This window comes from Culex pipiens, chromosome 3 (genome assembly GCF_016801865.2).
Source record: "Culex pipiens pallens isolate TS chromosome 3, TS_CPP_V2, whole genome shotgun sequence".
In the NCBI taxonomy this organism is placed as follows: Eukaryota; Metazoa; Arthropoda; class Insecta; order Diptera; family Culicidae; genus Culex; species Culex pipiens.
The window spans coordinates 163,895,944-163,913,342 of NC_068939.1; the positions used below are offsets into that span (position 1 = coordinate 163,895,944).

At 34.5% G+C, this 17,399-nt stretch overlaps 1 protein-coding gene across 1 annotated transcript; it reads left to right on the forward strand.

Annotated features, from left to right (window-relative positions):
• The first annotated feature begins 7,078 nt into the window (after positions 1-7,078).
• LOC120420452 (antigen 5 like allergen Cul n 1-like) lies at positions 7,079-8,462 on the forward strand. Its single transcript, XM_039583471.2, has 5 exons — positions 7,079-7,251; positions 7,309-7,479; positions 7,560-7,641; positions 7,705-7,864; positions 7,924-8,462. Exons 1-5 carry the CDS (start codon positions 7,117-7,119, stop codon positions 8,141-8,143), a joined length of 768 nt encoding a protein of 255 aa, XP_039439405.1. The 5' UTR covers positions 7,079-7,116; the 3' UTR covers positions 8,144-8,462.
• The last annotated feature ends 8,937 nt before the right edge of the window (positions 8,463-17,399 follow it).

Genomic DNA, 17,399 nt, shown 5'->3' on the forward strand with positions numbered 1-17,399 from the left:
TTTTTATAGTGTATTTTGTTTTGTTGAAGTACTAGCCGTTGAATGAACTAAGCCTGAAATCGTAAACATAAAAAAATCGTTTTCAATAAAACCAGACATAAAAAAACTACCCCAAAATCATTTATTATTACAACTAATAATAAAATGCTTGATTTCACCCAACTTGCAAATTTTATTTAAGCGTGTACTCAACATCCATCACACCAAATTGCAGTAACTTTTCAACAAGAAAGAGAAAAGAGAGCTTGCAGAAAAGTACGGGAACGGTTTCGCTGCAACTTCTACCTCTCTCACTGCAGAAGTTCTACCTGAGAGAAAAGTTACTTTTGTTGCAGAAAAGTACGGGAACGCTCTGCTGCCGTTTTTGTGCAGAATTGCAGAATTCTGCAGTACGGGAATAGACCTACTGTCTCGCAGAGTGGTCGATAACTGCTGATAAGTGGTTCAGGAGCGGCTTGGCGGTAATGACAGGCTTGATTTTTTTTTTGAATTTGGGGGTTTATTGCAGTTATGTCAGTCTTTTAGTTGAGATTGCAATTGGTCTTAGGAATAATTTTTTCAAGTTTGTTATTACTGGAAATTGGTTGGTTTAAATACGATTTTGAATAAGTTACGAAAATCTTTGTTACTGAAAATAACGTATCATGTTATGCATTTTATGTAAGTTAATAAAAAATATTAAGTCAAAAAATTTGAAGATCTGGCAACACTGACTAATATTATGTGCACTCAACTTAACTTTGAACAACTTGTCCAGGAAGAACCTTACAAATTTGGATAAATATGTCAAGTCTTCGTGAAAGCTGATGACCAGCTTTACCTTTCTGTACCTCGTTAAGTAAACAACTTTACTGATATTGATGATCTGGCAACACTGCCATGATGTTTAACGATTTTGTGAATTTCAATGAAACTGTTTCCAGGACAATTTTTCTTTATATCGTTTTACACGTGAACGAGAGATGTTGCTGAATAAATACAGTTTTGTTATCTGGCAACACTGTCACAATATACAGGATCTTAGGTAAAAATTATAGAACTATTCAAGGAAAGCTGATCGGCACTTTTAAGAAAAAATCCGTTTTCTGAATAAAGTTGATAAGTATTTTGAAGGAACATACAAAAATATTGAAATTTGGTAATCTGGCAACCCTGTAATTAGATATTCTTATACTTAGTTTAAGCAATCACATATCAACTCTGGTGGTTTTATTTGCAGCAAATAAATCACTAGAGAAATTTCGAAAATTTATTCGTCTACCCAGCAAAACGTGAATTTGATCACGCATCACATTCCTTCTTCTTCTTCTTGAGCTTCTTCATCTTCTTCTAACGCTCATCCAACCAGCAACGATCGCGCGCTGTCGTCGTCATGTTGGATTAACGATGAAAAGTCGATTTCGATTTCGATTTCGAAATTCACTTTTTCCGCCACCGACGCCGCCAACGCGTCTAAAGTTTTCACAATTTTCACCTGACCAGTTGAATGTGTGTGTGTACGTTACGGTGCAATGGGTTCGAATTTTACCACCGGCGTGGGGCGGGGTGTTTTATGCAGATAAAATATGACCACCAGTTTGTACCGTGAAATTGTGTGAGTTAGAACAAATTTTCTGTTTTGTTTCAAATCAGTCCTAAAAAAATGAATCTATTTTAAATCAAAAATTTTTTTTTTACCAAAACCACTCCAATCAACGGTTTTGTGCAGGTGAGAGAAATGTTGTACGACCGCGGCTAATGGGTACAATGATTGGTTGGAAGAAATTCGCCAGTTTCTTATCAAACTGAACGGACAGAGCCAAAGTATGGATCGCGAGAGAGAAAGATAAAGACGGAAGTAGAGCGTGAAGATGGTGGTGGCTAGGCAAAGCCATCATTTTCGTGCGTGCAATTGGAGGCTGCGAAAACGTGGTTTCGCGAACGGCAGCTTCTTCAATTTGGCAGCAAACAGGATGTTTGCTTGCGGCGACTGTTTGAAACTGTGTTGGAATCGAAATGTGCTTTCAGTGCGAGATTTTACTTGTCGAAACGAAACATGTATGTTATTGTTTGCTTTGGAAATAAAGATATCATGGAAAGTTTAGTTAACGTTTGTTCAAATCTTCTCAAATCGATAGTTAAAATGACGGAAATTTATTCAATGCATTTTTATCCATGAGAACTTTTAATACAATTTTAATATTTTTTCAATTTTATTAAGACAAAAAACGCCACAAAAAATAGGGTTGGGGAAGAAATAACCTTTTTCTAAAAATATTTCAAATCCAATGCACAGTGGTCCGAAACCGAAATCTAGCGTGACAAAATTGATAGCGGCCACATATTAAGATTTAGAGCTTTGGTGTTTTCGGGACAAATGAGCAGGGTCAATTGAGGCATCTTTTGGTATGGTGAAAATTAGGGTGTTCCAAATTTTAGGGTGGTTCAGAATTTTTATTTTGACGGGTTCAGAAAAGTTGTAGGGAACACCATTCTGAGCAACTTTGCTGAAGAGCACAAAGCTCTATCTTCAAACGGGAAGTTTCTAGAGCCATTTTTGTAATTTAGGTTGAAGTGTTTATAAAAAAATAGGTTTTTTGAATTTATCAACTCAGGCTTGTGTCGTATCGAGCTGGTGTCTTCTAGACATTTGTAGAGCTTATCAAAACACACATTTATCTTCCAAGAGAGCAAAAATCGGACCTTTTAAACGAAAGTTATAGCCAAAATACGACGAAAAAGACGCCATTTTGAAATGTGAATTACTCGAAAAGGTGGTGGAGTTTGACCTCGCTCTTAGAAGCATCTGAAAGTACACATTCTAGAATACATTTGTTTAACTTATTCAATCTCAATTTGAAAATGAGCATTTTTAAATCGTTTTTTGCCAAATATCTAGAAGATACCAACTCGCTACGATACAAGTTGATAAATTCAAAAAACTCATTTTTTCATAAACACTTCAACCTAAATTACAAAAATGGCTTTAGAAACTTCCCGTTTGAAGATAAAGCTTTGCGCTCTTCAGCAAAGTTGCTCAAAATAGTGTTCCCTACAACTTTTCTCAAGACACCAAAGCGCTATCTCGTCATCCCGCCAAAATAAAAATTCTGAACCACCCTAAAATTTAGACCACCCTAATGTCCACCATACAAAAAGATGCCCGAATTGACCCTGATCATTTTTCCCGAAAACACCAAAGCTCTAAATCTTAACGTGTGGCCGCTATCAATTTTGTCACGCTAGATTTCGGTTTCGGACCACTGTGCAATGGGATTGAAGTAGAATCAATTGATATCAGAGGCCATAACTAGAATAGTTGCTTTTTCCATACATTCTGACATTTTTTTCCATTACAACCATAAACAAGTGTTCAGATCAAGTCGAAAGTGTGTATTTAGCCTAACCGAACCGGAAAATAACAAATCAATAACAAAATTTATGATTTTTATTATTGAGATGTTCATTTTTTGTTGTTTAACCCTCTACTGCCCAAATGTTTTTATCGACAATTTTTCCCGTGTTTAGGAGGTCATTTTGAACAACTTTTGTTCTACGAAAAACTTTACTTCTCTTGTTTTATGTTTTTCTTATTTTATTTTCAGTATTTGCTTAGAGGCATAGTCTGGGACACTAAAAAAATTACTGCATACTTCCTTTCATTTAAAACAGCGATTCTCAACGGGGGTACCGGGCCTACTTGATTTACATGGCATGGGGTACCAGCCTAGAAGAAGGTTGAGAATCGCTGATTTAAAATAAAGGAAAAAATGTTAATAAAAAACACAGCCAAAGTTGACATCTTTAAAAAATCACATTTTGAAAACATTGGCAAAGTCGCAAATCAAACTTCCAACCCTAAAATTTTCTAAAATTCTAAGAGTTCTTCTTTCCAATGCTTTTTGAAGATCAAAACTTGGTTGAACATGGATTTTTTGGCGAATTTTTAGATTGAAGCCCGTCTAGAGGCGGGATTTTGTTGTATAGGGTTAAATAATAGAGAAAAATATCAGAAAAAATTTCATGAGCATAACAAGATTGTACTTGAACTACCCTTGTGTACATTTCTTCAGAAAGAAACCTCTTCGGCTCTCCTCGCCTTCGGTTTAAGTAAGGGGCTTAAAAAAACAAACAAAAAAATAAAAAGATTCGAAATATTTCAATACGAGACAAATTTGGAGCCCACAAAAACAATGATTGTTTAGAAAAAAAAAAACAGTCACCATTCCCAGATGCAAAAATACCATTTTTATGCTGCGTACTCAATAACAGCACAAGAATTACATTTCTAGAAATATTAATAAGTAATTTAGTCATGCTTTTAACATGTAAAAAATAGCCCAAACATGTATACAGAAATCAAGAGCAATGCAAGGAAATGTATTTTAAGTTTTACCCTCTGAATTTGAGGTATGCAAAATTTTAGACAAATTCATAGCAAATTTCCTGATAATTTCGAAAAATAATTTAGACATGGGCATTCATAATCTAATCTAATCTAATCTAATCTAATCTAATCTAATCTAATCTAATCTAATCTAATCTAATCTAATCTAATCTAATCTAATCTAATCTAATCTAATCTAATCTAATCTAATCTAATCTAATCTAATCTAATCTAATCTAATCTAATCTAATCTAATCTAATCTAATCTAATCTGATCTAATCTAATCTAATCTAATCTAATCTAATCTAATCTAATCTAATCTAATCTAATCTAATCTAATCTAATCTAATCTAATCTAATCTAACATAATCTAATCTAATCTAATCTAATCTAATCTAATCTAATCTAATCTAATCTAATCTAATCTAATCAAACACAAACGCAGCCAGTCCGATGAAAGCATGGTGGTCAGTCTTGTGGTTAGATTACGCCCCAAGCACGTTTCTTGACATTATTAATAATTGCAGTAAATCAGAGAACACCCGAAAATGTATTACAAATATTAAAGCGGCCAGCCCTACTGAGTTGTGTTTACCGCAGAGAGGATTCTGAGAACGAATCTCATTTCACTAGAGCGTCCAATTTCCCGGGGTTACAAAATTCCCGGAAAACGGAAAATTTTCAACAAATTTCCCGGGAAATCCCGTGAATTCCCGGGAAAATTGAAATTTATCAAAAATTGTTCTGATCCTGGTTTTGATTAATATTTTGCAACAAAATTGTTTAGAATAGCAACTATAGAGCAGTTCTCTAGGATTTCGGTCATTAGATTTTTTTTGTATTTTTTAATCCGACTGAAACTTTTTTGGTGTCTTCGGTATGCCCAAAGAAGCCATTTTGCATCATTAGTTTGTCCATATAATTTTACATACAAATTCGGCAGCTGTCCATACAAAAATGATATGTGAAAATTCAAAACTCTGTATCTTTTGAAGGAATTTTTTGATCGATTTGGTGTCTTCGGCAAAGTTGTAGGTATGGATACGGACTACACTGAAAAAAATGATACACGGTAAACAAAATTTGGTGATTTTTTATTTAACTTTTTGTCACTAAAACTTGATTTGCAAAAAACACTATTTTGATTTTTTTTCATTTTTTGATATGTTTTAGAGGACATCCAATTCAAACTTTTCAGAAATTTCCAGGTTGTGCAAAAAAATCTTTGACCGAGTTAAAAATTTTTGAATCAATATTGATTTTTCAAAAAATCGAAATATTGGTCGCAACAATTTTTCAACTTCATTTTTCGATGTAAAATCAAATTTTCAATCAAAAAGTACTTTAGTGAAATTTTGATAAAGTACACCGTTTTCAAGTGAAGGAAACTTTTAGGTAACTTTTTTTGAAAATAGTCGCAGTTTTTCATTTTTTTAATTAGTGCACATGTTTGCCCACTTTTGAAAAAAATATTTTTGAAAAGCTGAGAAAATTCTCTATGCTTTTTTGAACTTTGCTGATACGACCCTTAATTGCTGAGATGTCTCCAAGTCTCACCCAAACAACCCACAATTTTCTAACGTTGATATCTCGGCAACTAATGGTCCGATTTACAATGTTAAAATATGAAACATTCGTGAAATTTCCCGATCTTTTCGAAAACAATGTTTTCAAAATTTTAAAATCAAGACTAACATTTCAAAAGGGCCAAATATTCAATATTACGCCCTTTTAAAATGTTAGCAGAATTATCTCAACTCTTCAAAAATATTTTTCAATAGTGGGCTAACATGTGCACTAATTTAATAAAAATGAAAAACTGCGAATATTTTCAAAAAAGTTACCTTAAAATGGCCTTAACTTGAAAACGGTGCACTTTATCAAAATTACACTAAAGTACTTTTTGATTGCAAATTTGATTTTACATCGAAAAATGAAATTGAAAATTTTTTGCGACCAGTATTTCGATTTTTATAAAAAAAAATGTATTTATTCAAAAAATCATAACTCGGTCAAAGATTTTTTGCCCATTCTGGAAATTTCTGAAAAGTTGGCATTTGATATCCTTTAAATTATATCAAAAAATGAAAAAAAAAATAAAAATAGCATTTTTTAGCAAATCAAGTTTTAGTGTTAAAAAGTTAAATAAAAAATCACCAAAAATTTGTTTTACCGTGTATCATTTTTTTTAGTGTAGTCCGTATCCATACCTACAACTTTGCCGAAGACACCAAATCGATCAAAAAATTCCTTCACAAGATACAGATTTTTGAATTTTCACATATAATTTTTGTATGGAATTTTTGCCAAATTTGTATGGAAAATTATATGGACAAACTAATGATGCAAAATGGTTTCTTTGGGCATACTGAAGGCACCAAAAAAGTTTCAGTCGGATTAAAAAATACAAAAAAAAAAAAAATCGAATTACCGAAATCTGAGAGAACTACTCTTAAAGTTTTATTACGACTTTTTCAAATGTTTGGTTGTTGCTTTTGTTTTTTTCATGCTGTTTTCGTGGAGAATTGCTGTTTAAGAAACTGTCAAGACACATGACAATGTGTGACTGTTCATATTTAATCACTGCCACAGGAACCAGCTGATGTGACATGTTTCTGCATCATACGTGATAAGTGCAAGTTTGCACAGATTTTTCAAACATTGTCAAACATGAAATATGAAGTATCTGAATATAAAACCTCTGGCAGCTACCCCTTCTTGGTTAGTTTAAGAGTCAGCATTGATCAATATGGAAATCAGCCATTTGTTTGCAACTCTAGTGCTGGTAGTTTTCTGCTCCATCGCTCATGGAGCGGATTACTGTTCTGATGAGTTCCAGAAGATCTGTGAAAACAAGGAACACATTGGATGCAATCCGAAGAGTGTGAGTTGTGACTTTTCTGTCTGAATTTCGCGTTACAAGACGTCAATCTTTTCTCAGTTCTCCCAATATCCCAACTGTCACAACAAGGACCCCAAGCTGATGCGCATCACACCCGGTTTGAAGAAGTACCTGCTCTGCAAGCACAACATGTACCGGGATCTGCTGGCGGGAGGAACCATGCAATCGAGGAATGGCGTTTTTCCAAGTGCCCAGAATATGTCGGTTTTGGTAGGTTTGATCGTCGCTCAAATTTTAAATTTAGAAGGTTTCACTAAATTTACGTAACTCCACGTGGGCTCTTCGAGCAGCAATGGGACGATGAGTTGGCTGCCTTGGCCGAGCATAACGTAAAACAATGCGAAATGGAGCATGACCAATGCCGGAGGACAGGTGAGCGGTGGGGTAATTTGGAAACGGAATTTTGGGTTATTTAGATGAATTCTATCGTTGCAGTCAAGTTTAAAGCGGCCGGTCAAAATATTGCGTACGATTCGTGGAGTGAGAAGCGTCCGGATAAGAAGAAGATTATCCGGGAAGCCGTTTTTGCGTGGTGGAACGAACATCAGGATTTTCAGCACCACGAGGTGGACAAATATGTAGGATCGAGCTCGGGGTAAAGAAGTTTTTTTTCACATTTTTTTTCAAAATGTATAACTCTAAATTTATTAAAAGTGTACTACATTTTACCGCCATGGCGTTGGACTATCAGACGCACGTGGGCTGTGCCATTTCCGAGTACGATTACAGCGGCGGGGACACCCTGCTGATCACCTGTAACTATTCGTCCTGGACCTGGATGGAGCAACCAATCTACAAGAAGGGATCGCCCTGTGCCGATTGTGGTGGACAGTGCGATGCCAAGTACAAGCATCTTTGTCCTGCAAAAAGATAGAGTCTCTATAGCTTTCCTAAAAGCTTTAAAAATAAAAGCCCCTTGACCTCTTACCCGAGTTACACAGAATTTCTCCATCTAATGATTTACGATGACCTGAGCAAGTACACACGCGGGTTAATCACAGTAAATCATAACCAAACGAAAGCTCACCCCAAAAGCAGCAGCTGCCAACTATCCAATCACCATCATCATCATCATCACCTTCCCAACGTCCCAAGTGTGGACCAGACCTGCAGGAAAGTACCCTCTCGGAGGAAAGTGACTTGTGTGAAGTGTTTTCACAAAAAGAGTTAATTGAGCTATAAATATTAACAAATTGAATTAATTTTGGGGTGGTAAAAGAAACATGACGTTTCGGAAGAATGCCCCCTGGGCCTGCACGATCCAATTCCAGCCGAGACAGATTGATAGACCTGTGTGATGGATAAGCTTTAAATCTCTGCTGGTGCTGCTGGACATCCACTCACTTATCACGTGGGGAGGGAAAAGTTGCGCGGTGATTGGCGCGGTTTCAATTATGCATCCATGCCGCGGGTAAAAGTTTTTCGATTTTTGTTCGTCGAAAATTTATGCACATATTGATTGGCAAAATTTGGAGGACACAGTGATGGTTCACTATCATTCCAAATCTCGATCGTGCTAAATCAAGGAACATTTACACAATTTAGTTCAATAATTTCTAGGGCTTTGTTATTTTTATGTTTTTAGTTTTATATTTACTGCTTTGAAAAAAAAAAAAAATTGTCGATCGATTCCTTAAGACCAAATAAGTCATTTTGCATTGTTGGTTTCTCCTTAAAAGTGAGCAATTTTCTGAGATTTCGGTCATTCGATTTTTTTCTGTATTTTTTAATCCGACTGAAACTTTTTTGGTGCCTTCGGTATGCCCAAAGAAGCCATTTCGCATCATTAGTTTGTCCATATAATTTTCCATACAAATTTGGCAGCTGTCCATACAAAAATGATGTATGAAAATTCAAAAATCTGTATCTTTTGAAGGTATTTTTTGATCGATTTGGTGTCTTCGGCAAAGTTGTAGGTATGGATAAGGACTACACTGAAAAAAAATTATACACGGTAAATTTTTTTGGTGATTTTTAATTTCCCTTTTTGTCACTAAAACTTGATTTACAAAAAAACACAATTTTTTTATTTTTTGATATGCCAACTTTTCAGAAATTTCCTGAATGGGCAAAAAATCTTTGACCGAGTTATAAATTATTGAATCAATACCGATTTTTTTTTAAATCGAAATACTGGTCGCAAAAAATTTTCAACTTTATTTTTGGATGTTAAATTGAGATTGCAATCTACTTCAGTACTTCAGTGAAATTTTGATAAAGTGCACCGTTTTCAAGTTATAGCAATTTTTGGTAACTTTATTGAAAATAGTCGTAGTTATTTATTTTTTTCAATTAGCGCCCGTGTTTGCCAACTTTTGAAAAATATATTTTTGAAGAGCTGAGAAGAAATTCTCTATATTTTGCTTTTTTGAACTTTGTTGGTACGACTCTTAGTTGCTGAGATATTGCCATGCAAAGATTCAAAAACAGGAAAATTGACGTTTTCTAAGTCTCACCCCAAAAAAACCCACCATTTTCTAATGTCGATATCTCAGCAACTAATGGTCCGATTTTCAAAGTTAAAATATGAGACATTCGTGAAATTTTTTGATTTCTTCGAAAAAATATTAAAATATTTGATGAATCAAAATTAACATTTCAAAAGGACGTAATATTGAATGTTTGTTTTAGTTTGTTTTACATTGAAAAATGAAGTTAAAATATTTCGATTTTTTTTAAAAAATCAGTATTGATTCAAAACCTTATAACTCGTTCAAAGTTTTTTTGCACAACCTGGAAATTTTTGAAAAGTTGACATTTGATGTCCCCTAAAACATACTAAAATTTAAAAAATATAAAAAATGTTTTTTTTGCAAATCAAGTTTTAGTGACAAAAAGTGAAATTAATAATCACCAAAAATTTTTTTTACCGTGTATCACTTTTTTCAGTGTAGTCCTTATCCATACTTACAACTTTGCCGAAGACACCAAATCGATCAAAAATGCCTTCAAAAGATACGGATTTTTGAATATTCATGCATCATTTTTGTATGGACCAAATTTGTATGGAAAATTATATGGACAAACTAATAATGCAAAATGGCTTCTTTTGGGATACCGAAAGCATAATTAAAGTTTCAGCTGAATTAAAAAATACAAAAATTAAAATTAAAAAAAAATATCGATTCCGTAGAGAACTGCTCAAATATATCAAATATCAAATTTAAAGTATATCCAAAATATATGCCTTTCCGTTTGTAAAAAAAGTAGCCAATGTTTTATGCTAAAAACGCTAATACACTAAGTATTTTGAAAATTCGTCACTTTTTGTTCAATAACTTGCAAATATCTTGGCTTTGCCTGGACATAAATAGGATGTTAAAAAAGCAAAATGTTCTCCGTGATATTTTCATTTTTTTGGCTCGTTTTTGTCACTAAAATATCCTTTTGTTCTCCGCCCTTCAATGCCCAATAACAAGCTTTTTTGGACAATGTCTATACAGGAATTAGTTCAGGGGACATTTTATTATAACTTGAAGCCCAAGGCGAACAAATTTGAGTGACTTTAATATGTTTGTTACGTGTATTTCAGAAAAATACTCTGTACCTTGAGAAGGGATTTTCTGATACAGTCAAGATTCGATTATCCGAAGGTCTCAGAAAAATTTCACTTCGGATAATCGAATCACAAAAAACAAAATTTTTTTTCGTTGTCTAATTTTTGATTGTTGAGCATAGCTAAGGCTACCAACTCTTGCTGAGCAAAAATCCGTACACTTTGCCGATAAGACACCATGGTACAGTAGTTGTTCGGTACAGTGAAACCTCTTTTTACGCGGTGCGTAACGTTTTTATAATTTGTCGATTTCTCTGGAACGACGCAACATTTTTGCAATGTTTTAAAAGCATTTTTTATGTCGGTTCCCCTCCCACTAACATTTACACACAAGATCCTCTGTAATTATTAAGTCAAATGTAATTACAAAAGCCGACTCGGTCCTAACCAGGTCCCAGTACCGAAAAGGACCTAATAAAAATAATTTTATGAAAAAAAGCATTTTTTTTTGGTTTTGTTCAGATCTACAAAACGCTTTTTGAAGCTTGCAAAAATATTGTATGGTTTTAGAGAAATCTACGAAACAAAAAGCGTAACGCCACCACGTAAAAGTGATTTTTTTTCTTTTTTACCCAAATGTATTCGATTAAATGCAATAATGTAAAACTATTTGAAGTAAATAAAATAAATGTGACCAGTTAATAATAAAACGAAAAATACAACAAAGATGACGAGCATTAGGCCATACCACTTAGCATGTAAAAGAAATGTAATTATTATAAGATTATTCAATAAAGACATATTTAATTTCAAAAAAAAAAAAAAAACGCCACCACGTAAAAAGAGGTTTATCTGTAACTGGGCTGAGAACGTAGGGGAACAGCATCTAATTCCAGCGTGCCTCTAATGTTGACAGGTCAGAACTTTGACATTCTATTAAAGCTAATTAAAAGCGTTTTCATCTGAAATCGAGTGATAAATAGCTCAATAAGAAGAGAGCAAGCAAGTTTCTATCAAAAGTTGCGCAAAATTAGTTGTTTAAATAGTGAAAAACAGCAAATTGGATGGAGTTAGGAGCGAGTGCTTAACCTGCCAAACATACGAGAATTTCCCCTAGTCCAGTCACCGAATGTTGCTCGTTAACTGAGCTGAACAAAAAATAACAAGGTGACCTCCGATGCATAATATTTTCCAGATGAAATATAAAAATAAAAGTTCCTCAAATTTATTTACAATGCTTAATTTTTATTTTTTCTTTAATTGTAACTTGAAATTAAACAAAGAGTAGTGCGGTGCCTGTGTGGACGCGCAGTCCTGTTTTTTCGTGTTATTTTCCGTCTCTTTTATGTCGCTGTTCGAGTGCATGGGGTGATTGGTCATTATAATTAAATAATGGCATCAGTAGTGCGGTGCCTGTGTGGACGCGCAGTCCTGTTTTTTCGTGTTATTTTCCGTCTTTTTTGTGTCGCTATTTGTGTACATGGGGTGATTGGATTTCTTCTTCTTCTTTTTTCATTTATTTTTTGTTCGCGCGTTCGTTGGCCGATGAATTTTATTTTTGTCCTCTTTATATAGTTTTCGATAGAAACGATCCGATTTTTGTTTTTGAGACAAGCAAGTCGTATTGCTGGATTAAGTCCTTTCCATATCATCGAGGATCGGAAGGCACGTCGACGGATATGTTTTAAGGCTTATGATATAAAATAATTTTAATGAATGAAGCCCTTCCTACATCACCGTTGATCGGAAGGCACGCCGACGGAGTTTTTCGGGAGAATCGCGGTCGAATTAATACTATATTTAAATCCCTAGATAGGTATCTTTCCGCAGCCGGCTGCCTAAGATTTTTAAAATTTCAACCCATAAACAAATTGCTCATGGTCGCATCACCTACCACAGTGAATCCTGACCTCATACCCATCTTACTAACCCCTCAAAACTCATGTGATACTTTGTCGGAGACGCAGTCGATTTGGCGGTCCCATCACTCAAGTATCGGACTAACATTCCCATCCACTTCCCCGTGTCTTACCACTGGTCGTGGCCGGCGTCGGTATTGATCAGCACGATAGGGACCTTTGAAAATTGCGAAGGGGTGATGATTGGTTCCTACTTTTCATCTGTGGTCCACGGAGCAATGTTTGGGGGTCCTGGTCAATAACGAAGTAGCAGCTACGGGTAGACACCAATGCTATGCTATGCTAATTGTAACTTGAAATTAAACAAAAGTTTGAAAAAAGTTTTTTTATTTATTGAATATGATTTTTACATCCATTAACCCCTCGGTCATTTTGGTATTTTGACGTTTGTCTGCTTTTTAACTGAGCTACGACCCAGTTATCGAGCGCCCAGTTAAAAACAGCTCAGTTAAACAAAGCCCAGTTTGCGAACAACTACTGTATATCAAAAACTGTCAAGGAATTATTTAGTCTTCAACATTTTTTTTTTGTAAAACGTTTAAAATTTTACGAACACTTTTCCAGAATTTTTTTATTGGAAAGGTCCTATAACATGTGAAAGACAACAATTTATAGGACCTTTAAAAAAACTATAGATTTTATAATTCAAATGTTCTAAGGTTTTCACAAGTTTTGGAAAGCCTTTGGATTTTTTAAAAATTTATTTGGTAAGGAATGTCTAATAGAGTCTAGAGTTTTTTTAAAGATCCTATTAATATATGAAAGAAAAAAAAAATAAAATTAATAATCAAGTTTGAATTGAGAAAACCCAGGAAAACTCTTTGCAATTTTAGCAAGTTTTTTTTTTAATTTTTCTTGCTCTTGTTAGTGTTTTAGTTATAGAAATAATTGTTCCAAAATGGATTATGATGCAACACACAGCTGAAAGGAACTCCAAAACTCTGTTATGTATTGCAAAAGAACTGGTTGTATCTTGATTATTCACCAAAAAAACCGAATTAAAATTGAAACCCGGAAAACTCTCCCTTTTTAAATCAAACTCACAGTTAAATTAAAATGTCTAATTTACAAATGCTTTGACCAAATCAAAAAAGCAATTCAATGTTCAAAAATTGTTAAAATTCCATATTATTATGCGTGAAATTCCCTACAAAAATTTCGGCCTGTTAAAAATCCGCGAAGGGGGTCGAAAATCCGTATGGTAAGGAAAAAATCCGTACAGTTGGTAGCCTTAAGCATAGCTATGACCCCTAAACTACGCTAAAATTATTTAGAATTCCGTAGGAACATTTCAATAGGGCGAATATGCATTTGTAAACTAGCAGTCTATCTCTTTCGCTCAAGTGACAGTTCACGTCAAGTAAGAGGGGAAAAACTGCTTGTTTACAAATGCAGATTCACCCTATTGAAATGTAAACTTATGTCAAAAACATAAACAATGACTTTTAAACCCCGCCGTTTGACATGGAGGATTTTTAAAACCCGCCAAACAAATCGCAGCACACTGAGGGTAGCTGGGGGGAAATCGGAAAAGTCCTTGTCATAAATTTTCTGTTTTCAATTGATAAGGAAGTGATTTCCGGAAATCTGATTTTAATCAGACTTGATTGAACGAGAAACAAGTGGTCATATTTATTGAATTTTATTCAATCCGGTGACCCGTCCGTCGTTTAAAAAAAGCTTGTTGTAATGCTGGATGTTGAGAGCCTTCAACCCATGGATTGGATTGTGATTGTCTCCAAATAATTTAAATCTAGTTTCATGTGGGGCATGGGTTCTTAATTAGCTGATAAATATCTGAGTAAATAAAAAAGTACGCCGGAAACATGTTGATGTTGCAAACTAAGAACGTAATTTTTTCAGCTAAGTTTCTCTGGGATGTCCACTGCAAAACCCTTTAAGCAGAATTAAGTTTCATCAACACCTTAACTCCCAAACTCGAGAAAAAGGGGGAATTTATAAGGAAACTCCCCCTTTTTCTCGAGCTTGGGAGTTTAGTTGTTAAGAAGAACCTGGGAAATTTCAAAATTCTTTGACATCTTACTTCCCAGGCACATTGACGGTATCAAATCAAAAGAATTTCAAATAAAACCATATTCTTTAAGACCTTCCCCCTTTAAAACATGTTTGTTTCACTTCAAAACCAGTTAAAAACAAATTTAAAACATGTTTGATTTTCTTGGAATTCTTCAGTTTTCTTTCGTTTTCACCCTGTGGTCCATCGGAAGCGATCAATGGCTTTTTTTGAGGTCACGCAACATTTGGAACCACAAACTGCGTGTTTTATCGGGTCAGATCGTCACACCGATGAAATTTACGGTATTTAAAACTCTGGAACACCACTGCTTGGTTCCGGGTTAAAAAAATCTGAACTCTGAAAAATTCTAAAAAAAATCACTTCCTTTTCAGATGAAAACAAATGAAATTATGACAAGGACGTTTCTGAATTTTCCCCAGTAACCACCAGTTTGCTGCGATTTGTTTGGCGGGTTCTAAAAAGCCTCCATGTTAAACGGCGGGGTTTAAAAGTCATTGTTTATGTTTTGACATTAGTTTACATGAAGAATTGAACAGTTACTAAGGAATTTTTAAATCCAAGGTGGCGGCCAAAATGGCGGTGATGCAATATTGAAAAATGGCATTTTATTTTTTAAAGGGAAATCAACAACTCAAAATTGACTAAAACGGGGTCGTAGAACTCAAATTATATGTTAAAAACAAGAAAATGAAAAAATAGGAAAATTTTGTTTTTTGTTCGTAATTCGATTATCCGAAGTCCCATACAAATCTTCAAATAATCGAACTTCGGATAATCGGAACTTCGGATAATCGAGGCTTCGGATAATCGAGTTTGGACTGTAGTTGTAGATTTTGATATGGACTTTTCGGAAAAAATAGATGCAAGTAAAAAAATCAGATTTTTTTTATTGAACTGTCTTACTAAATGTCAATCAGAATCAGAAAATTCCGCAAAAGTTTCTCTTTTTATCTAAGAAAAATACAGAAACACGCAATTTTCTGAAGTTCAATGATATTGGAAATGCATTTAGTGTCTGCAAGGTGAAAATTGTGAAGGAAACCCCCCCCCCCCCCAACGGATGGACACTAGCCTGTCCCATTTTGAGGTCATGTCGAGGAATTTCAGGTGCTCACTTCTTAAATGATAGATTATGATGTTAGGAACAATGTTTTCTTAGACATGAAAAAATAATAAAATACTTTCTCGCACCCCCTAGTCGATTTACTGAAAAAAGTCACTATTTTGAACAAATTTTCTAAAATCGCTTGGAATCAATACAAAAACTGTTTCGATCAGGTGTGTATTATCTTCAAACGATAGGTTTTTGTCCATAGATTAAGATGCACTATCAATATTGGACCAAAATTTAAGTTTTTGGACTCTCCCAGGCGGATTTGTGTCGAAAAAATCGCATTTTTTCGAAACTTTTTTCAGAAATGTTCATTTAATTTAGGGTAGCCTATTTTTCCCAGTAAAACCAATACATGCAGCGTGTAGGAAATTTCATGGCGAACATTTTTCCCTCTGAGAAAATGCAATTTCGACACTCCAGAGCCGAGATATTTGAGTTTTAGTGAGGAAAAAAGTGCCAATTTTCAAAATTTCTCAGAATTCAGAAGCAAGGCCTACTAATTACACGATGTAGCAAGCATATGTCTCAAAGGTCAGGGTATGCTTTTTTATAGTAATTTTGGCCGCTGAATCCGAATCTGAAATCAAATTTTGTGTAAACAGTGATGTTTTGGAGCTACACCCTTTTGGAATGTTATTTGCGTGTTTAAGAGGCAGTTTTTGTAAATATTGCTCGGTTTGTTCTAGAGGTCGTATCGAGGTGCTCCGATTTGGATGAAACTTTCAGCGTTTGTTTGTCTATACATGAGATGAACTCATGCCAAATATGAACCCTTTACGACAAAGGGAAGTGGGGTAAAACGGGCATTGGAGTTTGAGGTCAAAAAAATATAAAAAAAATTAAAATTGCTCGCATTTTAGTAAAACTTAATCAATTCCAACTCTCTTAGATGCATTCGAAAGGTCTTTTGAAGCACTTTAAAATGAACCATAGTCATCCAGGATTGGTTTAACTTTTCCTCATAGCTTTTGCAAATTACTGTTAAAAATGTTTTTTTTTAAACCTCAATATTTTTTTGCAACAGCCTCCAATACCCATACTCTTTTAGTTCAAAAGTTAGGGAATTTCATGGACTATAAGCCTACGGTAATAACTTTTTGGCCAATCGCAGTTTTTCTCATAGTTTTTCGATTTTTCTATAATAAACATTTAACAACATTAGTTATTGTCCTGTAGGCATCCATAGCGGCACGTTTTAGTCTCACTTTTGTAATATTCGGAAAATTCAAACTTCAATGCCCGTTTTACCCCACTTCCCTTTGTCGTAAAGGGTTCATATTTGGCATGAGTTCATCTCATGTATAGACAAACAAACGCTGAAAGTTTCATCCAAATCGGAGCACCTCGATACGACCTCTAGAACAAACCGAGCAATATTTACAAAAACTGCCTCTTAAACACGCAAATAACATTCCAAAAAGGTGTAGCTCCAAAACATCACTGTTTACACAAAATTTGATTTCAGATTCGGATTCAGCGGCCAAAATTACTATAAAAAAGCATACCCTGACCTTTGAGACATATGCTTGCTACATCGTGTAATTAGTAGGCCTTGCTTCTGAA